At 47.7% G+C, this 25,307-nt stretch overlaps 1 protein-coding gene across 1 annotated transcript in view; it reads left to right on the top strand.

The window, feature by feature from the left end:
- ATP10A (ATPase phospholipid transporting 10A (putative)) overlaps window positions 1-25,307 on the top strand; it is a 1,364,682-nt gene that overhangs the window by 1,272,267 nt on the left and 67,108 nt on the right. Inside the window, exons 17-19 of the mRNA XM_069636588.1 lie at window positions 9,099-9,299; window positions 10,761-10,841; window positions 10,948-11,052. Coding sequence (XP_069492689.1) covers window positions 9,099-9,299; window positions 10,761-10,841; window positions 10,948-11,052 — 387 coding nt within the window. The remainder of the gene's footprint in view (window positions 1-9,098; window positions 9,300-10,760; window positions 10,842-10,947; window positions 11,053-25,307) is intronic.

Here is a 25,307-nt window from a genome sequence, read left to right as displayed (position 1 = left end):
CTCCTCCATACGTTGGTCCTGCTTTGGGAGTCTGTCATAGATATGGAATACGTTGGAGGACCCAATACCCAAGTTACTCTCTTACCTGGTAACGTTCTTTCGATGGGATGGTCCGATGACGTATTCCATATAACTCCCTCCCTACCTGCCCTGCTACAGAATTTCTTATGCGATTGCAGCGTACGTTTCTGCAAGGCTTTCTGTGGTCATACTGGCAGAAGATTGGTGCCACACGTTCTGGGAAAAAACTACAACTGAGGCTACGGGCGTCGTGCGTCGTACTTATAACATCCGGTGACGTCGGCTCGACGGAGGCCCTCGAGGACAGCGTATCGACGTCATGGACGCAGATGCCGAAAATGTTCTGAAGCAGCACAGCTGTGGTGATTACCTGTCATAGATATGGAATATGTCGTCGGACCATCCCATCGAAAGAACTTTACCAGGTAAGAAAGTAACTTGTTCATTCCTCACCCATCTATACAGTTTAATAAACACCCTTGATCTGTGATCACTTGTGTCTGTCTTCACTGTTTCCACCATGAGTTCCTTTCAATGGCCACTGGTCGTGGCACTGCATAAGCTCTAAAATTAATGTTTAAATATTATGTGGGTTGGAGTTCTCAGTAACCATTGAAATGTCAGTATCAAGGGATGAGACTCCATACCAAATTTGATAGGAGTCAACCAGCCCTTCAAGACAACTTTTTCCACGTGTTGGGGGAAAGAAAGGTCAGGGTGTGGCAAGAGGTCTAAGATAACAGATGTTCAACGTGCTTCAGCAAGGTTAATGGTCTTGCCCGGTCACCAAGACTGGAAAAGCATTGGGAGAGCTAGAAACATACAACACAGGGCACAAGGTGACTGCAGCGAGAATAGAAAAATGGGCAAACATGTTGCCTTAAGCATAAAAAGTTGCTAAGGCCACAAGTTATTGCAAAACCAAAATCTGTATAGTAACTAATAGGAATGTTCTCCAAGGGGTAAGAGGAAAGTATTTTGGAAGTCTTACCATGGTCTCATGATGTTTACATCTCTACTCCTCGACTGACCTTTTCAGTTAGCTTTGTGCTTTAAACTGAACTCCCGACTGCCAGACATCCCAGCATCAGTAATAAACTATCAAGGGGAAAGGGACCACCTCTTTCAAACTTTCAAAGAAAAGGGCTGAGCATGCTCCCCAGATCCTAGTGCGCCACACTCACTGCCTCATCTGTTGCTTCATCACTGCTTTAGCTCTTCAACCTTAAGGTGGCCCAGGCTTGATCACCTATTGGAATATATTTGTAGGCGTCTGAATGCCCTTTGACTTCAGAGTTGTACTACTGGTAATGAGTCATTCACCTGGCCTAGCACTTCTCTGATGCAGCATTTCGGCAAATCCATTCCTTGCTCCTGCACAGTAGGCAGTATTAGCCATTGGAGTGGGCTCTGATGAAAAGAACTGTAGGCTCTAAGAGTTTTTTTTTTAAACAATTTTTATTATTTTAAACAAACACACCAAACATTACAACCTTTAAGGACGTTCATAATCAATATTAAAACATCATATAATACAGTGTTATTCTCTGTCCTCCCCCTCCCTCCCCACAAACTCGAGCTGTCTCACCCGTGCCATCTACATGATCATTTTCAGGAATCTCAGTGCTTGTCAACTCAACTGAGTCTTCTGTTTCGTGATTGGCCTGGCGGGGGTTTGCCATTGAGCTCATCAGTTGTCTCCAGGCTATCAGGGGGCCCACTTCCTCCTCTTCCCCCCCTGGTGACAGCTTCAAACCATACCACAGTTTCCGCTTCTGCCCATCTGAGGAGGTCCGCCCACCATGTCTCCACTCTCGGCCTATGGGCCGCTTTCCAACACCTTGCAATTCTACGCTTGGCCAAGATATAGGCCAGGTCCTTCATCTTGCTGATATGCTTTGAATTACGTGGCCTGGGAAAACTCCCAAGCATGCATGCTCAAGCAGACCTCATGTCAAGCACCACTCCCCGCTGGCCATTCTCGTCCTTATTTCTTCCCAGAATCTCTGCACCTCGGGGCAATCCCAGAACATGTGCAGCAGCCCTGCCTCCTCCTCCCCGCACCTGGGGCATTTCTGTGTATCTGAGCCTCCAAACCTGGCTATTCTTCCGGGGGTCAAATAGGCTCTGTGGGTGACATACAACTGGATCTGCTGGAGTCTCGCATTTCGGGTCACCTTTTTGTGCTACCTTTGAGCTCTATCCCACTGTCCCTCTGTCATGGGTTCTCCTACCTCCTCCTCCCAGTCTTTCCTCAGTTGGAGCAGCTCCTTCCCTGCCTTCGCACTCAGGAGCTCGTATATTCTGGATATTTCATGCCCACCCTCCGAGACATCATACATCATTTCCAGGGCAGCATCAGGTTCATCCGCTAGCACTGTCTCAGGCCACCTCTCCCTCACCCATTTCATGAGCCTGGTATAAATTATGTATTGGCCTCTATGCACCCCAGTCTCCTCCTGCAGCCTCTGGAACTCCAATGCCTCCCCTTCCTGCCATATATCTCCGAGGGTAGCTAGGCCCATCGGTTCCCAGTATCTGCGGACCCCGGGAGTCGTCCCGGCATAACACCACCAGCGGGACCTGCTGAGAAAGCGGATCTGGGTCGCCCACAGTTCTCCGTGCTGTGCCAAACTTCCCAGCCCACCTTCAATAGTCTCCCCATCCCAGCTATTTTAGTTTTATGCAGCCACACTGTCTCTCTTAGAAGGTATGGAGCTGAATCACCTTGCAGAAGCCTAGCTTCTGCCGAGTCCTCTGCAGACAACCACTTAGCCACATACAACAGCTGTCCCGCCAAGTAATACAATTCAAAATTTGGCAGGTTAATTCCCCCCTTATCACATGTGTTCTGTAGTTTCCACAGGGCCACCCTATTCCTGGAGTTGCCCCATATGAAGCCCCTGCACATGCTATGAAGTCTCACAAAAAAGCATCTGGGGATCAGGTACGGGACATTGACAAAAAAATGCCAGAGTCTGGGCAAAACCACCATTTTGAGCAGAGCTGCTCTCCCATCATGGCTAGGGGTAATCGAGACCAGAACGCCATGCTATTCTTAATTCCCTCAATTGCTTTCTCTGTATTGTGTTTGTGCTCTGTCTCTATCCTGTGGTAAATGTTTACACCCAGATACCTGAATGTCACAGGCTGCCAGGGTATCTGCAGGATGGGTAGTCTCTCCAGTGGGGTGCTCTTATACCTTCCCAAAGGGAACAAACTGGACTTCCCGGGGTACACCGATATGCCCGAGAGGGTGGCATAACGATCCATCACCTCCAGCACATGTTGCAGGTTCTCCTCCGGGTAGCACAAGTAGAGGAGCATATCATCTGCATACAGTGATATCAGGTATGTGCCTCCTGTCGTACGGATCCCCACCTCCCTGTATTGTTGCCGCAGGCAAATTGCCAACAGCTCTAATGCCAAAATATATAACATGGGCGACCAGGGGCATCCCTGTCTGGTCCCCCTGCTGAGCTGCCATTTATCTGAAATTATGGTTCCTGTTTTAACTCTCGCAATCGGGGAGCTATATAACATCTGGAAGCATCTGATGTATCCTGGCCCCATCCCGTATCCTTTCAGGGTCGCCTTCAACCATGGCCACTGCACTGAATTAAAGGCTTTAACCGCGTCCAACGACACGATAGCCAGCTCGCCCGAGTCTCCCTTGGCTTGATCAATGATATGGTGCAGCCTTCTATGGTTGTCTGTAATATTTCTACCGGGGACATACCCTGTTTGGTCCGGGTTTATCAACTTGCCAATTACCCTCTTTAGTCTGTTGGCCAGCACTGCCGTGAGTATTTTGCTGTCCTGATTGAGCATAGACAAGGGCCTATAAGACCCACACTCCACGTCTAGCTTGCCTGGTTTCAGGAGCGGGATGATCACTGCCTCACGGAGACACACTGGCAGTTCCCCTTGCTCATAGGCTTCATTAAACATGGCAAGCAGTGGCTGGAGTAGCTCCTGCTTATACGTCTTGTAAAACTCACTGGGTAACCCATCCTACCTAGGCGCCTTACATGTGGGCAGGTGCTGTATCACCACCTCCAGTTCGTCCGAGGTGATGGGGGCGTCTACACCTGCGCGTTCTAGGTCATCTAAGGTGGGCAGACCTATGTCCTCTATTGTTTCCTGTATTTCTTGACTCATTTCTTCTCCTACGTCCTCATACAGTCATCTGTAATACTTGAGGAACTCCTCGTTTACCCCCTCCTGGGTACAGATTTGACCCTCCGCGTCCTTGACCTCTCTGATGACCGGGCGGGGGGGTCTCATTTTTGTATAACCAAGCCAGTAATCTACCCGGCCATCCCCCCCTGCGTGTAGCCTCTCTGTGTATTTTTTATAATTTAGTCTGTATAATCTGTCCCAGAGTTCACTGCAAGCCATCTGTAAGACCTTTATCTTGGTGCTGTCCTCTCGGATGGTCTCCTCACTTTGTATCAGGCCCTCTAGCTCTCTTTCTGTTTCTTGCAGTTCCCATTCAATACCCCCTTGGAGCCCCTTGGATTTTGATATAGCCACCCCATGTACCACTACCTTAAATGCCTCTCATACTGTTCCCACAGAGCGTACACTGGCTGTATTAATTTCAAAATATTCCTCAATAGCCTCCCTCAGGTCCTCTCGAAATCCTGCATCCTGTAGAGCCTCAGTTCTGAGCCTCCATGTCGGGATTCGCACTCTGGGGGGTTGATGTTGCCACTCAACGACCAAAGGTCGAGTGGTCAGGTAGCACCCGGGCCTTGTATTCCGTGCCCACCATTTCTCCCACTATCTCGGCAGCAGCAAACACATAATCCAACCTTGTATGCAGGTCATGAGGCGCTGCGTAATGCGAGTATTGCCTATCCACTGGGTGTAGTAGTCTCCACACATCCTCTAGGCAGAGGTCTGTCAACAGTGTCCTCAGCGCTTTGGCTGCTGGCACTGGCTTTTCTGATTTGTCATCTGACCTGTCTATCCTGGGGTTCAGAGTGCAATTGAAGTCCCCTCCCCACACCATTGCGCCACCCGCTAGGGGGCTGATTTTATTATATAGGGACCTAAAATATGTCGCTGTATCATGGTTAGGGGCGTACAAATTTATGATGTTCACTTCTCTGTTCTCCAGGAGTCCCGCCACCACCACCATCCTCCCTTCTGGGTCTGTCGTCGAACTGAGCAGCTGAAAAGGCACATGCAGTGCCACCCATGTAATTACCCCTCTTGCATATGCCGAATATGTGGCTCCTATGACATTACCCCTCCATTTTCTCCTGACCACCTCCAACTTCTCCCTTGTGAGGTGGGTCACCTGTAGCAGAGCTATGTCAATCCGCATTCTCTTTAGGTACATCATCACCTTATTACGTTTTAGATAACTATTGAGGCCCCGCACATTCCAGGTCACGACTCTGAGATTACCCGATGCCATTGACTTGCGATGGCCCGTTTTACGACTCTTAACCCTCCCAACCTCAACAACTCCCCCCCTTCCCAACCCTGCCCCACTGCACACAACCCCCCCCCCCCCCGCCCAACCCCAACAAATGCCCAGCTCCATCCCTGGATCTCAGGCCCACCCGCGTCTGGTCCTGTCTCGTGAACCGAGGACAAGGACCCCGCGGGGTGTCACCGAAATAACAGTGACCTACCTAAGCCTAATGCTATGGGGTTCAAGGGATGTCTCCCAGGAGCTCTCTCTTGTCTGATTAGGAGAATTTGCTGCTAGCGGATCTTACAAGCAAGTATTTTCTGCAACACATTCCCCACAAGCTTTATTTAGTACTATATTCTAGTCCCAGTGTCTTGTGCTGTGTCGCCAAGGATGCCCCAGCTGCGTGCTACTTATCTTCTGCAGCTTCTGTCTGGATACCCGGTTCTTGGGGGCGACCCTGCATGTCCAGCCAGTCCATGGCATCTTCCGGCGTCTCAAAGAACAGGGTTTTGTTCTTGTGGAACACTTTCAGTTTGGCCGGATAAAGCAGCATATATCTGTGGCCAGCCTCTCTCAACCTCATTTTCACCGACCCAAAGTTCATCCTGCTGCGTTGCACGTGCAAAGTGTAGTCCGGGTACGCTGTGATTTTCGCCGGGCCTCTTTCGATCGTACCTCTCTTCCAGAAGAATTTTAGTATCTTCTCCCGATCTCGGTAGTTAAGAATCTTTGCAATCAACGGCCGCGGGGGGGGGGGGATCCCGGGGGTGGTCTCCTTCTCAAGGCCCTGTGCGCTCTCTCAACTGCAAACCCCTGGGTCAGTGCTCCGCCAGTTATTTCCTGCAGGAGCATGGATTCCACGTATTCCGTTGGATTCGACCCTTCCATTCCTTCTGGCAATCCTACAATATGAATGTTATTGCGTCTTGCGCGCCCTTCTGCCTCCTCTGCCCTGTTCTCCAGATTGCCCACATGCTGTACCAGGGCATGTAGTTCCAATCCGGGGGCGGCATATGCTGCTGTGTTTGGGGCCATCTCCTTTTCCAAGTTTCCAGTGCTCTCTGCAAGCGTCCTCACATCCTGTCTCAGCAAATTAACTGCTTCCTCGACCGCTCCGATCTTGAGGTTCAGTCCCACTTTTAGATCGCTCATTGCCAAGCCCAGCTTGGTCTCCCAGGCGACTTTCAGGTCCGCAATCGCTGCAAGCACCTCCTGGATCGTGCCCAGTGTCTCCGCTACTACCATGGTAGTGTTGTCTCTGCTCTTGCCCTCTTCTACCCCTGTAGGTGTCTTGGCATAGGCTTCCAGCATGGGCTGCTTGTTCCTGGGTGTGACAATTTTGGTAGACATTGTACTGCGCTGTACAGGTTTGAGCCAGCATAGCCACCCCACTTGCGATGGCCAACGTGGCGTCAGACCTCTCTCAGTGCTCAGGGGCCGCCTCAGCCTTGTTTGGATATATCCTTATCACTTACCGCACTGCTAGAATGGGCTGTGTCCTCCCACGCACCAGCGCCCATGCAGTATTACTCAGCCAGTCCCTGCCGTGTTTCTTCCAGTGGCCAGTGGTTAGGAGCCACCCACTAACTCTGCCCTCCCCCACTCTGACTCTCCGTTGGCCCTTGGGCCTACCAGCCCGCAGTCTTGTATGCAGTGCTTCCCCCTGGCTCCATGGCAATTATGGATGTGTCCGGCAGCGGGTCAGCCCCCCCTTTGTCATCAGGCCACCCTGTATGGATCCCCCCCCCGCTAGGAAATGCTATTCCTGCTGCTTTCTCGGCGTGTGCAGCAGCTGGTGTGCCACGTGGGGGCTCGTGCTCACCGGCCCTTTCTTGAGCCTCATGTGGCTATTCGAGTCACTCTGTGAGCCCAGTAGCTTGGGCGCACCAATTTACTCACTCCGGCCCGTGCTTTGCACCAACATCCACTCTGGAGCGGGGGCCGTGTTATGAAGCTGGTCGCTCGTGTCCGGGCTATTCGCTTTCTACAGCTGCAACCAGTCCGTGCAGTGGGTAGCCCTCTATGCTCTTTGGCCCGCTCCAGGGCCGCATCCGACCGCTCTGTTTATTGTGGCACAGCTGAGGGGGCCAGCCAAGCATCACACCCTAAGCGCACCTAATTGCAGCAGTATCCCCAATGTTCGGGGGAATGTTGCGTCTCTGCATGGGTGCCCGCTGTGTAACCTGCCAGGCCCCGCTCCAGCATTTCGAGGCCCCCACCTGGGGGCACCAGCTCGAATCTGGCCCCGTCTCCGCTGTCCATTTGGGTCTCCGTTGGTGTCCGCGCCCCACGGCCCGCCCGGCCCCCGGGGCTCGATCACACACAAGCCCCCGCTCCACCTGGCTCCGCGCTCCACAGGCGTGCCTCCCGGCGACCGCCCGCCGATAGTGTGCCCCTGCGTCACCCCATGCTCACAGCACCTTCTAGGGCGACCCGACGCAGTCCTCTGTTGTGTCCAGGGTGCCTCGGGTGCTCCTGCCACTCCTCCTTCTCTCCTGGCCCCGGGGTCCGCTTCCCGTACCTGCAGACTTCTTGCTGTTGGGTCCTTTGTCCACTCTCCGTCTGGGCGCTTTCTTCTCACTCGGGCCGAGACAGGCTCGTTTGAGCAATATAAGCCTACGCTCTGGTCCTCGGCGCTTCGGTCAGTTTATGACCCTTTGTTCGTGCACCATCTTTTCTGTTTCCTAGTCGTAAGAGCCCAGCTGCTCTCCGGTGGCCATGGTTCGCCCAATAGAGCTCCGATTAACTGCACAAGTCGCTCCGCTCCCGCAACGGACCTTCCCCATCTGGGGATGCGCTGTCAGCATACCTTTATGCCAAAATAGCAGCTTAATTCTCAGGATCTATGTCGGATTGACGGGAGCTCCTCAAGAGCATGTCTCCTCACGGCGCCATCAGCCACACCCCCGTTCGGCTCTAAGAGTTTAAGATGAAAAGGTTTGAGTGAGAGATAAGTTGCTTTTTATATGTTCTCCTTTATGTGCTATTTGATTATATATTTCTAGTGTCTTTCACTGATAAACACATGCCCACTGTTCGAGTGCTGTCATAAGACTTCTAGCTCTTGGCAGAAAAGGCCTTTCCTGCCTAGGATGATGAAGCTGGGAGTAGGGTGGAGGGAGGAGGGGCTGGTGGTTGGGGTACCCAGAGGCCGAATGAGCGGGGCAGTGAAATAATTAGAGCATTTTGCAAATTGATTCAGTATGTTTTTTATTACTTTTCAAATATCAAGTATGAAAGTACATTGCCTATAAAATGAAGTAGTTCTACCAATATATAAACGCCAAATATATGTATATACACCAGCGATGGAAGAATGAAAGGCAGGTTAGTGGCAACATGACATGATTAAAGGCTGCAACCTCACACGCACTGCCGCAGGCTCCCCTGTACATCTTCAAGCTTTTGGAAATAAGTATGTAAATAAAGTGCTCTAGGCTTACACATATACACATACCATGAGTGTACAAACAAAATAAATGCAGTTATTTATTCTTCACAGTAAACGTGTCCCACAAAAAACCTTGTATTTTCTTCGGCCCTGATAAAATGGCTGAACTCAACAACAGAATGAATAGAGCATACAAGTTTAACTCAACCGGTCTCCTATTACTAGATCTAATCAACTTGTTTGTTTTTATTTCAGATGTTTGTGGCCCTCCTGTTCTGGTACCAGTTCTATTGTGGATTCTCGGGTTCTGCAATGATTGACCAGTGGTACTTGGTTTTCTTCAATCTTTTCTTCTCCTCGCTTCCCCAACTCATCACAGGTGTGCTTGATAAAGATGTACCAGCGGAGGTGCTACTTGCAGTCCCGCATCTCTATAAGAGTGGGCAGAACCTGGAGGTAAACTGACATTTTAGGTTTGTCTTCTCTTGCCTTAGCTTTCAGAACTGGTCACTACCAAAACTGCACCTTTTGCTGTTCATGATTCAACCTCTCATTCACCTCCTCTGTCCTGTTTCATGGTAGTATTAGATCTATCACTACCATTTGATCAACCCTTCCTTCCATCCGCTTTCTTCTTTTGCCAGTTTGGTACTTCATTAAGATGGCTTTCTTATTTTCATGATTGCTCTGTTTCTGGTCTTTTGAAAAGATGGTCATACGCTTATTCTTTTTCCTATGGTGTACGTCAGTGTTCTGTTTTTGTGCCTTATTTCCCTTTCTTACTATACCCTTAATATCAGTGATGTCTTGATTTGCGTTCCAACCATATTTCTGCAGTATGCAGGCCATACACTGATGTTGATTTGCATGCTAATCTCTCAGCCTATCGAACATGCATTGCGGTCTGAGTGGGAGGCAATTATTAACATTTGAATCGTTCAAGAAGAACATATTTTCCCAGCATTTTCATCTTTATACTGTCTATTCCCTTTCCTCCATTTAGATATTTATCCAATATCCACTGCTCATAATGTGGATTTTCTTGTTTATACGCCACTTTCTTTCCATGACTAAATTATGTCACTTGTAGCATGTCATTTTCAGTTGAACAACATGAAACACATGAGAGAGGCCTTTTATTACTACCAAGTTCTTACTTCAGACTTGAGCTCTCACTCCTATAAACTATGAATGCTCCCTCTTTGTTGTTTTACCAACATATTCTGACTTGCATTCTGGTGTTCCTGCTTTACATGATAGTAGCCTTTACACTTGGAACTCTATCTCTTTGGGCTTTGATGACTTCCTGCTTCTTCTAGGATCCAATGTAAGTTTGTGTGTATTATGTTGAATTCTAGTCACGCTCTCAATCAGTCTTAACTATATGCTCTTCGGTCATGTAGCTCATAGATGTAAGCACACACCACAGACAGCAGTTTCCACTGCAGTAAGAATGATTGAATCCCGATTCAGCGCTTCATCCTTTAGATGTTGATGAATTGAGTGTCTACACATTTGGATGTTCAGAACGCATATCTTTCCAACACACAGAAGCGGGAAGAATCCAGCATGAAGTGAAACATAAAACCAAGAAATTATCTTTTTTGTTTATACCATCAGACCTCTGACCTCTTCTGTGCATTCTGGCCTGTCCTTGTTTTCCTTGTGTTCCTTTTAGGTAATGATTAATTTTCAACGTTTTCTGGAGCTTCTGCTCAGCATTGCTTTTTCAAACATGGCTGTTAGATCTTACGTCTATTTTGCTCTCTTTTGAATTTTCCACTTGTAATTTGCACCAATATAAGTATTCTAAAGCATACTGGATATTAGGAAAAACATAGTTGATATAATGAAATAATTTCAAGTTATAGAGCAACTTAACTACAAGGCATGTTACTATATTTTTTTGTTTCACAGGAATACAAGCCACACATGTTTTGGATGAACATGGCTGATGCCCTCTATCAAAGCATGGTTTGCTTTTTCATTCCCTATTTTGTGAGTAAATCAATGTAGACACTATATTGGTCATTTCATTTCATGTGATATGATTATCTGTTCATCTCAAAACCTTTCCAACTACATTGTCTTTCCCTCTTCCTAGACCTATTATGATTCCGATGTGGATCTGTTTACTTGGGGAACGCCCATTGTCACATTAGCTCTCTTCACTATAATGATGCATCTTGGTATTGAAACTAAAACATGGGTAAGTGGTGACCCTCAATTTACTTTTAATGAAGGCTGTTCTGTATCTTTTACTGCAGAGAGAACACAAATTGGTATAGTGTTGGAACATATAATGCCACATGAATTTGTATGGTTCTCCATGCCACTGATGTCCGTTAGATTGTCAAATACATTCTTACCATGTCTACATGAAGCTAAAGACGGGACCTACTCCAACTGATTTCTGTGTTATGTATTTGTAATCACCCAAACTATCTCCCCTGTTGACGCATCTTGGCACTGTTAATAATGTACTCAAAAAATGTTAAAACATAATGAGAGGAGAGCTGTAAACAAACCACTAGAGTAGAAACAGGTTTTAAGGAAATGTTTAAATCAAAGCAGATTTGACTTGGGGCCTATGCAAACTGGCAAGGAATTTCACAGAAGCCGAAACGGATGAAGATCATCCTCTGATACTGGCTAACCAGGACCAAAAAACCACAAGCCTTGTGGGAAATCAGTTATCAAAACAGATACTTTTTTGCTGACCAGTACGCAAGTAGTCAGATAGAAGAAAAGGGCAATAGAAAACGTGATGCTCTAGAGGTCGGTACTTCACACCTTGGAGAGTGCAAAACAGCATGTTATCTACATCTTACAAAAAACTCAAACATTAAACATTGCTTAACTCAAAATATCTACTGGTTAATTCTACTGAATACTACTGTGCATAGCCTACTTTAGCTCTTTTCATGCCTGTAAGTCACCAACACAGATGACGCAAATTTGTTGATTAAATTATTCCTGATTTTCCAATTGTGCGCAGTCCAACATGTGTTGGGAGGATAGCTCAGGGGCAACATGCTTGCCTTGGAAGAAGGACGACGCAGAGCAACACATGTTTGATCCCCGAAGCCTCTGGGTATAAATAACCAATTATAATTGTCTGTCAAAGTATGAGAAATTCATCAGGGGTAACCCAATTGAAATTCATTTAGTGGCTCAAGCATGTGTTATGCCCATCTTCTATACTATATATGGTACTTGTATAGATTTACCTGCAATTCTGCTGCTAGACATATCCAATTTTCTGCCATACTTGATACAAAAGCTGATTAGCTCCACCTGTTGCAGGCAGATGGGGAGCAGGTGCAAGTGGATCTTGGTCACCTGGCCTAAGCCCCGCCCACTTTGTTAGCCCTGCCTCTTCCTTCCTGCTCTTAACTCTTTGATCAAGGGCATCTCTCACCCAGGCGTCTGAAGTAAAGGGCAGTTGAAGAAAAGAGCAATTTCTGTTCGGACCAGGAGGATCCAGTGCCCTAACCACTGCTCAGACAGCAGGTAAGGATGCACCAACATGGGTTACTCCCTCTGTCCCCACAGGCCATCCCTACCCTTCTGGTCCCCTGTGTTGTTCCCTTGTGCCCCCCCTTCTTGCACACTGCCCACCCCTGGTCCCCTCAGCCTACTTCAGCAGGAGTCTGTCCTGATGCATTCTGGTTTCACCATCACCGTCTTGTGGCCAATTCTGGGTTTGTCTTTAATGTTTTTCATTGATTCACGATGCGTAACCCTTTCTCATGGTGGCCCTGAATCGTGCTGTTCCCGTCTTCATCTTGTATTCAGGCTTGCAACATTATGTGTTACTACTGACTTCTGCAATTGTATTCGCTCTCCCCTCTTGCTTCTCCACTCTTTTTGACTGCTTACTCTTTGTCTCTCCTCCTCTCCCTTTCTCCCTTTTCCGATCTCCTCCCCTCCTCCCCACTATGCACTTACCAGAATTGTTCCTGGACCTAGTATGACATCAACCTCGTCTGTCTTCTCTCCCCCCCCCCTCCCATCACTTGTTCCCCCTCCAGCACTATCTGAAATGGTGTCAGGCCTCGTATGATAGTCGCTTGTTTTGTTCCTCCCCTCCTTTCTGCACCCCTCTCCCTCACCTTTTGTTTTTCCCGGCTCTACCAGAAATGCCGTCAGGTCTAGTACGGTAGTCGCCTGTCTGTTTCCATTTCCTTCCGACTCTCCCCCTCCTTCCTTATCTATGTTTTAGCTCTTGCACTATCTGAAATGTCGTCAGGCCGAGTACGATAGTTAATATCACATCCTTAATGTTCATGGCCTGTAAGAATGTCATTGTATTTTCCCTTGTTCCCTCCCTTGTCTTGAAGCGCTTTGAAGCACATAGTGTATAGGCGCTATATAAATAAACTATCATATCATGCCACCCACTCTGTACCCGGGTACAGTAAGTCAGCAGAGAATATTTTGCTGCTTGTATGCCATTTAAAGAAACAAGTGTCATTGTAGACTGCAGTACAGAAATGTGGTTGGCAAGCCTTAATCTGGTATGCTAATCATTCCAAAGAGGAGCAGTCTTTCATGCTCATTGGTGAAATTCCCATCAGACTTTGGCAAGATGATTCCATGGTCAATCAGCCAAATGAAATGTATTTTTGCCTACATCTGGGTATGGAGTAGTCTAGGAGGGACAGTTTTCAGTGTAACACGTTTGAGTTTCTTCGTATGCTTCTCAATAGCCAGTAAAAAATGTGATCATCTTGCTAGCCTGATGACACTGTAGGACGGGGGTCAGCAAACTATGAATTGGCAGATGTTTTGCATTACAACTTCCATGATCCCTCTACATTGATTGTGCTGTGTGATGAATCAAGGGAATTCCTCCCTTTTCCCCCAAGGGGGAGCCCCCGCCCCCTCTGTGAGGCTAGGGAGGTGAGCCCACTCTGCAATACCCTCTCTAGGGATAGAGGTACGTGGGACCTCACCAGGACAGACACTCCCCTTCATTTTAATAAACTCCCCAACTCCTCTCCCATGATGGCATACTTGGGACTGCCCGAGATGCTTAATTGCAATAAAAGCTAAGACTGGACTGAAGACAACATTAACATGTATCACTTAGTCCAATATCACATAGTCCAATAAAATAAGCAGTCTCTTTAAGCACAAACCTCGACTTCCCTGTGACAAGGACATTTAAGGAGGAGGACATGCTGAGAAGAGGGAGAAAATCGTATGGCAGCAGGGGTGGTCCCCTGGTTGCGTAACACAAGCAGGAGGCAAAGGCAGCGAGAGCCACGGAGCCCGCAAAATTCAGAAGCGCTCTGAATCAGAGAATCAAATGCTGGGAAGACAGCGTACAGAATTAACAGTAAACCGAGGGTAGAGGACCCAACAGCAGTTGGTGGCTTGACCACAAATAGTTTGTGGTGGGCAGAGAGCCCTACCAATTACTCCAACACCAAAGCTCAGATGTATCTGCAATGGCACCGGGTCCTAAGAGGGCTGCCGGACCTTAGCACGAAAGCGAAGCAAGCTATGGGTTAAGAGACGCCAATAGAGAAAACAACTGAGAAAGAAGCAGCAAACAAGAGAATAGGTCTCAAGCGACCGCAAGCCCCGAAGATGTTCCCCCATGAAGAGAGAGGTAATGCGGAGGACAGTGAAGCCAAAAGGGAGTCTCTATACTAGTGGAGAAACTCGCCCCAGTGAATTTGTTAAAACTGCGAAGTTGCTAAATCTGAACTGTTACGAAATAAGAGGAAACGTATGTAAACCCGAGAATGAGAATAGTAACGAGTGGATAAGACTAGCCTTGGAAGAGTGGAGTAGATCCCAACCCTAAATCGGGATTAATTGGGGAGTGGTAGAAACAAAAGTCTGAAATACGGAAAAGAGAAGAAATAAGAAAGAGACATGATAATCCTGAGGGTATAACCCAACAAAGAGAAGAGATCACACATGGTTGTAACCAACCAAAATATGTGGATGCAAGGATCAAACTAACTTTTTACGAAAGAGACCCAGGACAATAATACCACAAGACAAGGGAAAAGCCCAATACCTTATCCAGGAACTGCAAGCATTGGTACAGAAGGAGGCTAGAGCCTATTTGAAAATAAGATATTAAAAGAACACGCAAGCAAAGCAGTTTCCTGCTTCACCAGGAGAAGGAAATCATTCTCCTGTCATTAGTTAGTTTGAATAGTGGTAACGTCAGATGGGGTTCGTTTCGACATTGGACTTTTTTTTATTTGGATATTTCCAGATGACTGACCAGCCCCTTAGTTAATTTTCTAAGTAGGGAACACCCCATAGTTCTAGGGAGAGTTCTCCAGCATGGGGTCTGGCACATGAATATTCCCTGTCGTAAGGCTGGGAATCCTCGGTAAAAAAGAAAAGCACTTTTGCTTTAGCCTGAAAACTGCATTCCTCCTCTATAACCAATCACTGTCCTACGCGTCATACTGCCTGCTATTAGGAGTACCTATGGCATGCTTACATCCTGTAAGTAGGTTCTGTTCATGTTATTATGTATATGCATCAGTTTGTACATAGTTAATGCCAAGGCTATGGTTACTTTGAGTTCCAGCACATGGAACCTGCAACCTCTGGCTGGTCTGGAGGGTGGCAGAGGTTCCAGGTTTGTCAGTTAGCTGGATGGTGCACGACCCTCACCCAAAACCCCCTCTGGCAAACCCATTGGCCAGTTGGAGTCAGGATTCGGGCCTCTAGAGCCTGGCATCCTCTTCAAAAGCCCTCGTGGGGCCAGTCCTGGCGCCTATGGCGCCAGCCTCATACACCATGAAAAACAATGTGCTTGGGAACTACTTTATTGTATTGTCAGCCAACATGGAGGCATCCACATAGCTTGGTTCTTAAGAACCAAGCTATGCGGTCTAGTGTTTTGGGTGTGATAGCCTAGGGACTACTTTACCTGGACTATTTTGTTGGGGCTATTTAAACCACACCCGAGCAAGACGACACGCTTTGTGTTACTTTGCAGCTTGCAACGTGACGCTCACCGTGTCCAGCTATTCCCTCGGAGAAGCAGAACCTGCAAGGAGACAAAAGGAACATCATTAGCAGCAGCATCTTACCTGCAGTCTTCATCTTTAAACACTCGCAGCTACTGAGAACAGCTTCCTCGAATCTGCACGCCTCCCGGACAGAACGACCTGAAAGAGGAAGATAGAGGCAACATTAAAGAAAGCAGTAGAGACATTTACAAATTACGCACTGCTCGAAAGGCTTACCTGGCTGGTCGCCTCTCGGCTGGCACCACTCCGGACATTCCACTCGTGCTGAATAACACCGCGACCTACAAGGAAGGAAAACACAGGTTAGCAAAGGCAAGACTTTGCAGCGCTGCGCATAACGCTTACTTACCGCATCATAGCGCTCTTAATGCGCCATCATTTACCAGCGGGGCTCAATCAAGCCAGTTCGCCGCGCTGAAGCTCTGCATACCTAAGGGAGAAAAAAGAGACATTTTAAAAAAAGAAAGGAATGCAGGATAGCAACAAAACTAAAGAACAGCAATAAGAGCTACCTGAACAATATCAAACGGGCCGGCGTCAGTGAAGTAACTGGACCGCACTCGCCCATGAAAGACAACGCGCCCCTGCAAAGAAGGCAGGACGGAGAGCACGCTTAATTCTACCACAAGGTGAGGAAGGGTGCCAGAGGGACTGAAATCATACGAGGATGGAGGGAGGATACTTACCCCAGTTGGTCAGTCTTGAACACAGTCCTCCTGTATTTTCAGGCAGAACCTTCCCCGCAGACCACATCAGGGCAAAGCTGAGAAGCATAGCAGTGAGTAACCCGGCTGGGTGGCGTCTCTGTGGATACCAGGTGAGCGTAACAGATGGGTGTGCTGGGGGTTGCTGCCAAGATCCCAGTTACTCAACTAATAAAGGTTTGGATGAAGCCTTCATTGAGTCCTTCCTTGCCTCCTAACACTGCCCACACCCAATGACAGTCGTCTCCCTAAGCTCCATCCCTGGTTGCCATCTTCAGATTTTTACCACACGTTTGTGTTGGGAGTCCTCACATCTTGCTTTTAGAGTATTTTGCAGTTTTTTCAGATAACATTGCTATCTTCTCTCCAGTTGTTTCCATCGTCGACCGTCGTGTGACTACCGGCAGCATGGTACCCGTTGTCGGTGAATATCTATGTTCATTGCCAGATCTTCTCCAAGTTTTGGAAGGCCCAGGCTTGGGCCTACTTCACACCTCGACATGTCCGAGGAGGGCAAGAGGAGTCTCTTCAAGCTCATGAGAAATGTGGACTATGGAAAGTGTAGGCCTAGTATCTGCACCTCAAGTACCTGTACTGTCTGCATCCAGACCATGATGAGGTCGGATGCGAGATCTGCCACGGATTCCCAGCAAAGACTAAGCAGGACCGCTATCGAAGGTTGGTGGCGTGGCTCAGAGGGGAAGCCCTCTGACTCGGTCTCGGTGCGTGGTCATGCCTCATCCAGGACCAGCCGGTCCCATGAGCGTGCTGCCACTGAAAAGAGATTGAGGTCCTTTTGAGGATGCCCTTTCACAGGGGTTCCAAAAGAAGGCTAAACGCTGCGCTGCTAATCCTGCAAGGGCCACTGCGGCTGTGAGGCCTAGTTCGTAGAGTGCCAGTTCCCTATCTCCATCTCTGTCCATAGTGAGCCTGCCAGTTTGAGGGATACCTTCTGTGAGGAAATCCTTGGCTCCTTCAAAGCACAGATCTTTGTCCAAGGACAAGGCTACAAAGGCGAAGTCTTCGGGTGGCCCTTCAGGATGCCCTTCGACAACACCATCGTCAACCAAGACCACGACTTTGTCGAAGACTACTTTATCTTCTAAGACATCCACCTCGTTGACGGCTGCCACGTCAATGACCCCCGTTTCGACGACCACGACCACGTCGACGACATCCACTTTGTTGACAACTCCATCGATGACCATCTGGGCACCTTACCACTACAGTGGTTTCTACTGTCAAGACGATGGCAATCTCACTGGTGGCTCTGCCTCCATCGGCTCCGGCTACTGCGGAGGCTCCATCGACCACCACGACGGACGCGCCTGTTAGGGTGCAGGTGCCCATTGTCGCCTCCTTCACAAAGGATTCTGGTAAGGCCAAGGAGCTGCTGCCTCCCACGTTAGCTCCTCCCCAAGCCGGTGTGGAAGTCCCTGACTGTGCCAATGGGGTCTCCAAGTAGGTCATCACACATCTATACATGCTATGATTATGGCCATTTGCCCGAGGGCTACTACTCATATCACGAGGGGGACCTTGGTCCCATGCACAGGGATGGATCTCCACAGAAACACCCGGCTCTACCGTTTGGCCAACCAAGGCATTACGGCCCAGAGCCATTGCCACTGCTCCATTCGCACCTCAACCGGTGCCCACGGACATGTCACTGGACATTCTGACTCCCCAACCCCAGAGGCCACTAACTCTGGTAGTGGAGGAACCGGAACACGCTGACACGGGTGCCAACAAAGACACTACAACTACACATGCAGATGAGAAAGATGACCATGTCCTAGCAGACGGGGAACCACTTGGTACCGATGAGCCTGTCGGAGCATCACCACCGGACGAGGTTGGCTCTTTCCATGCCATAATCTCAAGGGCATCCGCCCTCTTCAATTTGGTGCCGGAGGAGAAAAGGAGGGCTTTCTATTTCAACGTTGGCAGTCCTCACAGAAGACTGTCATGTCAGTCCCTTTAATGGATGACTTCTGGGAGGAAGGTTTGGCCCTCATGAAGACACCTAGTACCACTCCATCCAAAACAGACAGGCTGGAGAAGAAGTACAGGGTCCCGGACTTGGCCCTTGGGTGATTCAGATTGCAGCCTTCTCCAGACTCTGTGGTGTCTGTCGCTGCCAGGAAGCACTCGTCAAACCCACAGTCCTCGTCCATGGTGCCTCCAGACCAGGAGGGGAACAAGCTTCATGCAGTGGGAAAGCACATAATTTGCACCACGGCTTCCACCATCCAGGCTGCCAATGTCCTGAACATGCTGCTCCGCTACGACCGGGAACTCTGGTATTAGCTTGGGCCGATATTGTACTTCCTGCCTGTCATAACAAGAAGACCAATGCCCTACCCTGTTCCAGGAGGGTGAAGTGGCCTCTGACCACACCATCACAGTGGCTTTGGATATTGCGGACTCTGGCATCTGCCAGATGGGCAATGGGGTGGCCCTCCGGCGCCAAGATTGGTTGAAGGCCATGAATTTTCGGGAGGACCTGCAGTTGAAGCTTGTGGACATGTCCATTGAATGGGGACAACTTATCTGGCAAGGCGGTGGACGTGACGCTTCAAGCCATTAAGACGGACACATAGACGGCCGCCCACTGGGGACACTGCAGCAGAGGAGACTGTCATCCTTTTCGGTCCTCTAAAGGGAAGCCTGTCAGATCCTCCAAGGGTTACACCACCCACTACCGGCAGCCTCTCCCACTCCTCCACCCAGGCCTCTCGCAAGCCTATGGCAGTGGAGGACAGTGACGTTGCCCAAAGGCCAGGATGCAGATGCCAAAGCAAGCCTCAACGACCGTGAATCCGAGCTCCCACTTTCGCACCGCACTTGGGAGGGCCAGCTAGCAAACTTTGTCAGCAAGTGGAAGAGCATCACCATGAACAAAAGAGTGTTGGATGCTCTTCATCCGGGGCACACCTTGGAATTGCTTTTTTTTTTTAAATTTATTTATTTATAAGATTTACACAAAGATAAACAAGCAAATCAATTAATATAATTAAAACAAAGCAATTAAGTACACGCAGAATATAATATACAAATAACCATCAAAGAACTAGTACAAACTCAGAAAATCATCCCAAACCTTTTCATGTAATCTCAACTTCCCTTGTCGCTTATAAATCACCCTCTCCATGGTTGCAAGCCCAGACATCCCCTCAATCCAGTCCTCCACAATAGGTGCAATCCGTGTCTTCCAGCCCCTCAGAACCAGTTTCTTGCCCAAACTAGCACCACGGAGCAGAAACTTCTTCCGTGAAACAGAGAGATCCTCTAGCAACTCACCTCCCCCCAAAATCATTGTCATGAAATCCAACTCAACATCCAAATTCAAAACACGCAAACGGACACAACAAACATCATGCCAAAATCCACGCACACATTCCCAAAGCAGATGTTCCAAACTTCCCAATCCATTTCCACAACATCAGCAATCATCTGAATCAATCATCCCTCTCTTGAACATTCGTTCTGGACACCAAAACACTCTATTGAGTATCTTTACTTGTCTCGATCGTTCCTCCAAATTAATAGCACAAAGCAAACATTTGCACACATTTCAAACCACATCTCAGGCGAAATCTCGCACCCCAATTGCAATTCCAATCTCACACCTTGGAATTGCAACACAGGTGTCCATGCATTCCTCCTGTAGCACGTCAAGAACTGTACATGGCCCACCTGCTGCTGGAGGTTCAAGATTTGTTAATAAAGGGGCCGATAGAGCCTGTCCCTCAGCGGCTCCCAAGTGTACTCCAGATATTTTCTGGTATGGAAAAAGTCAGGAGGGCGGTGGCCAATCCTAGATTTAAGGCACCTTAAGAAGTATTTGAAGTTTAGGGTGGTCACGTTGCAGCACATGCTCGATAGCTGGAGGAAGGGTATTTCCTGGCAACCTTGGACCTGGAGGATGCCTACTTTCACGTCCTCATTCATCTCAAACATTGGAAGTTCCTGCGATTTGTGGTCTAAGGAAGGCACTATCAGTTCAAGGCCCTGCCCTTTGGCCTGAAATCAGCACCAAGGGTATTCACGAAGTGTTTGGCTCAGGTGGCAGCACATCTACACCTCAAGGGCATCCACGTTTACCCATATATGGATGACTGGCTCATCCGCTTCATTGCTGTCAATCCAGCATACTGAGGAGACCATTCGCCTTCTGACGGAGCTCGGATTCTCCTTCAAGTTTCCAGAATCCTGCGTGGAGCCATCGCAGAACGCTGTGTTCCTTGGTACCCATCTCAACACAATCACATGCCTGGCTACTCCCTCTGAGGAGAGGCAAGGTGTGGCACCGGTTGTCGGCGCAATCCGCGGCAGTGAGAACCGTGAAGTCGCTGTTAGGCATGATGTCCTCCTGCATCTACCTTGTTCCATTTTGCAGGCTTGTGAGGGGTTAGCAATGAGAGGCGGACAACTGTGTTAAAGGTGCTAATTCAGTGCCAGACAGGGAGACGCACCTACCAACTGCGAGAGTAAAGAATTGGGAAGGCGGGGCAGATACACATGAAATGACACAGGTATTCTAAGACAGACTTCCCGTACAAAGGGCTTTACCGAGAATGGTAGGGGGCAACGATGCATTGGGTGTACACACAGTCCGAAGACCCTGACCTATGATTAGCTAAAGAAGGGGAAGGGTAAAAATAGTGCCATCATAAACACACCTAGTGGGAAATCCCTCGGGGCAGGCTGGACCTGGGAATCCTCAATCTGAAACACGTGACCAATGCGACAGGGGTCTGCAAGGGAAGAGGGGCTGAAGCTGCTCATCATGGGAAAAGCAACATAACTGGGTGATGTAATTACAGGGCCCTCAGCCAAACTAGCTGCACTACATGGCAACGTGGAGGCCCGACTCTGTACCAGTGTGATGGTCACATGACCACCGATGCCCATTGGCAGGCGGCTGTGGGGAAGGAACACAGGACAGAGTGGCCTTTCTGGGAGGACCAATCACATGGGAAGTTCTTAAGCATCAGGAAGGTGGCCAGCCTCCAAAGTATCTACTACGGAGTTCGCAAAGGTCACTACCCAACAGGTATCGTGTGGATGTCCCCTTTCCCACCAGCTGCAGGGTGTCTCGTGTTCCATTGTCAATGTTGCTGACCAGTGACAGTGCAATAAAGTTCTGGCTCTCAGCATAAATGTTACTCCAGTAATAAAAAGGTGTTCTGGGGTGGGGTGTGAATAAATGTGGTACCAGATGAGGAGGCATTGTAGTGTGACTGTTTGCTTCAATTACGCTTTTCTAATCAACATAAGCTTTGAGGAGGTGGTGTCTACAAACCAATGAAATCTCTGTGAAAGATAGAAAAAGCGAATTCTCCAACTTGCAAATGTTTTGAAGGACGACCATTGTATTTCTTGGTATAAAACTACTACTTGTATTCCATTCAGATGTCAACCTTTCGACCAGAGCTTATCCACTGTTCTGTTTGATTTGTACTCACCCAGCTGTTATCAACAGTGTTGCTTCTTTCCCAGTGCTTGCTCTATTTTTGAGTGCAGTTTTTTTTATCATGCTGCATTTGGTGGACCCATGCCTACAACTGCTTGATGATTTAATTGTCATTTTATTCTCAAAATAAATGTGGGAACAACTCCTCACTAGCCCTACTCTGATGAGGAATTAACTGCCCAACCAAACCTAAGGGAAAACACTCTTAACACAGGATATCTGGCCCTCAAGCTAAGCAACAAATACACAAAGAAAATATGTGACGATGCAACATAAAATAAACAACATTCACAAGTTCTGAATAACCTTCTGATGTCCTGGGTGCATTCCCTTCCCTACGATTTAAGGTCAACTACTCTGTACATGTTCAACCAAAGAAAGAAATGTCTCATCAGTTCTTTGTTTCAAAGTCAGGATTGTTACCCAAAGTGCCAATGAAAGCATTTCTCTTTTCCTCGGTGAAATATCCACTTTCAATTTCCACCAAATAGCACCAGTGGTAACCACAATGATTTGTCAATTCTTCAAGAAGACTTGCCACAGTTCAAAAGAAATGCAATATGCACAACGGTCAGTGATATACAGTTCTTGGTTAACAGCTCATTAGCTACAGTTTTAGAATTTGCGATGGTATATTCGTCAGGATTACTTCTCATTGCTTCTGATTCCACTTCAACAACTTCACTTCTGCTTGATTCATTATGAGAGCAGTCACCTTTGTCTCATAGTATTCCACTTGGTTTAGGCTGCTAAAATATTGCATCCACTGACCACCACATAAACCACCACAGCTTCAGTACTTTGGACTACTACTACATCTTCAGTTATTTATACTTCTAGGTAGGCTTCAACAAGATGCACTTTAACGTACTTCAACAAATTCAAGTAGGCAAGGCGCCCTCTTCCTCTCAATATCTCTCTTCAAAAGGGGCATTCAAGTGTGTATGAGGCCCCAATGGGACCTGCTTTGCGGCTTCTGCTGGTTTGCTTGGGAGGTGGGCTGGGCTAGCGGGGTATTTGCTCCAGTGCATCAGAGGGGATTGGGGGAGATGATAAAAGCAGCCTAGTGCCAGGAACTGTTCAGCCCATTTACAATTCAAACTGCATCAGTTAGTATACAGGTGTATACAATTGGCATAAAAACAATGCTGTTGGTCTCTGGCAGGCGCGCACAGGCCATTTGGCCATGGCACAGACTGCCAATGGGTCAAAGAAAAGTGTAATATCTACTCAGCCGCCTGGGCCTGGGGAGGGGTGGTAGGATGAGGGGAGGGGGGTAATCGGTAGCGCAATAGGTTGAATGTCCCGTCGCACTAGCAGTTTTCAAAACTGCCATCCAACCCACCCAAAATGTCGAGGCTGGCTCTGCCCCTACCCATGCCAACCCTGATTCTATTTGTGCCAGTCACAGATTTCATCACCGAGAAGAAATCCTCAGAAGGAAATTAATAGAAGTTGACCAAAGTGGCCCTGTTTGCAGGGGCACAGTTAATGATGGCAAAACGGATCATGTGTACTCTTGGATTAAACGGATTGCTCACCCCAAAAACGTGATTATTTATTTAGTTTGTAGTCCATGAGGAGCGAGCAGAACTCCATTTAGCACTTTTCTAAAGAAACTGAGGGGAGTATTTTTGAGTACCCTGGTTGGTGCTTCCATAATAGAATGTGGCATCTTTTATGAAAAAATGCCTCTCTTTCTCCAAGGGTTTATGAAGAAAAGACAGGGCGCCCAGTTTAGGGCGATTATGCCATTTCTTCTCAAGTTTGTAAGTTTATATTTAATTGGCATTTAAGTTCTGGGTTTACCAAGGAGTGTTGGTTTTAGATTTCATTTTGTTCAGTTAACATTGGGTGGTGTTTCCAGCATCTGTATGGAATGTGAATACTGAGTCCTCCTCTTGGAACAAGGTCAGTAAGTGAATCTTGTGGATAGTTCATTAGTAATGTACCTGTCTCTGACATCAGAGCAGTGTGAACCTCTCAAGTTTGAATCCCGTGGTATGACTTACTTGCCCTTTCATCCCTCCAAAGTCAATAAATAGAATACCATACTCTGGCAAGGTAAGACTTGTTTTTACAGCTCTTAGAAACGGGAGGAATCTGGCATGAAGCGCTATATACGGGTAGTTATAATAATACACTAATTATTATCAGCCTTTATTTGTCCAGAAAAATAATAGTTGTGGCCAGGGATTTGTCTAGAATTAGGAAATTATCAGACAAATCAAATGTAGTCTGATTTGACCAAAAGGAGAATATTTGGTGTAGCAGAAATGTAATCCAGAGCACTGCTCTTTTTATGTGTAGGTGAAATTGCATGTTGGAGTAGATTGAATGAAATACAAAGCTCATAAACTTTCCATAACACAGCTGCCGGGGAGTGAACAGATGGGTTTTAACATTCCCTAGTTTGATATCGTAGGAATGAATTTGCCAAAGAAATTCCTGAGGCAAAGCCAAAAAGTCTTTTAAAACGAATGAGCACTACTCAAGCACTGGCGTAACGGGGGCCCCTGCGCCCTCGGTGGTGCGAGGGTGGGAGGAGGCCGGCACCACATGTCCTGGAAGGGAGCGTAACAGAAATAATGTCTTTATGAAGGCAGAGTGACTACAAAAATACATTATTTATTTTTGAAGTCCGAGGGCTTTCCCTACCCCATGACATGGAATCCTTTAGCTGGTCGGATAGCACAGCGAGTAGAGCGCTCGCTTTGACCTCCGTGCAGAGCCTGCCAGCACAGGTTTGAATCCTGGCAGGCCCAAACTCAGCCTTTCATCCTTCTGAGGTCGATAAATAAGCACCACACACCGTGGGTAATAATAAGCAGCACTCAAATGAGGGTTCATAGCGCTGTATAAATGCAAATTATGATATATCCTGGGGTGAGGAGCTCTATAACTTCAAAAAGAAAGTTTCTTTTTGAAGTCACTCTGCCTTCATGAAGAAATTATTTTCATTATGGTTTGGTCCTTAATGGAAATAATTTCTTTATGAAGTCTGAGTGAATTAAAAAAGAAACCATTTATTTTTGAACTAGTAGGTCTTCCCCTCAACCCCATGATGTGTGCGTAAGCGAGTGTATGGTGAAAGGGTGCACACGTAAATGTGTGGGTGGCTGCCTGGGTGTGTCTACATGGTGAAAGGGTACACACTTAAATGCATGGGTGGTTGGGTGTTTATGCGTGTATATGTTGAATGGTGTGTGTGCTTGTGTTCAGGGGCACAACAAAAACTACATTTCGGGGGAGTGGGTGCTAACCCTTC

Source organism: Ambystoma mexicanum, chromosome 7p, assembly GCF_040938575.1.
Source record: "Ambystoma mexicanum isolate Mex_15411 chromosome 7p, UKY_AmexF1_1, whole genome shotgun sequence".
Lineage (NCBI taxonomy): Eukaryota > Metazoa > Chordata > Amphibia > Caudata > Ambystomatidae > Ambystoma > Ambystoma mexicanum.
The sequence above is the reverse complement of the archived record's forward strand: the minus strand, read 5'-3'. Positions and strand labels throughout refer to the sequence as shown.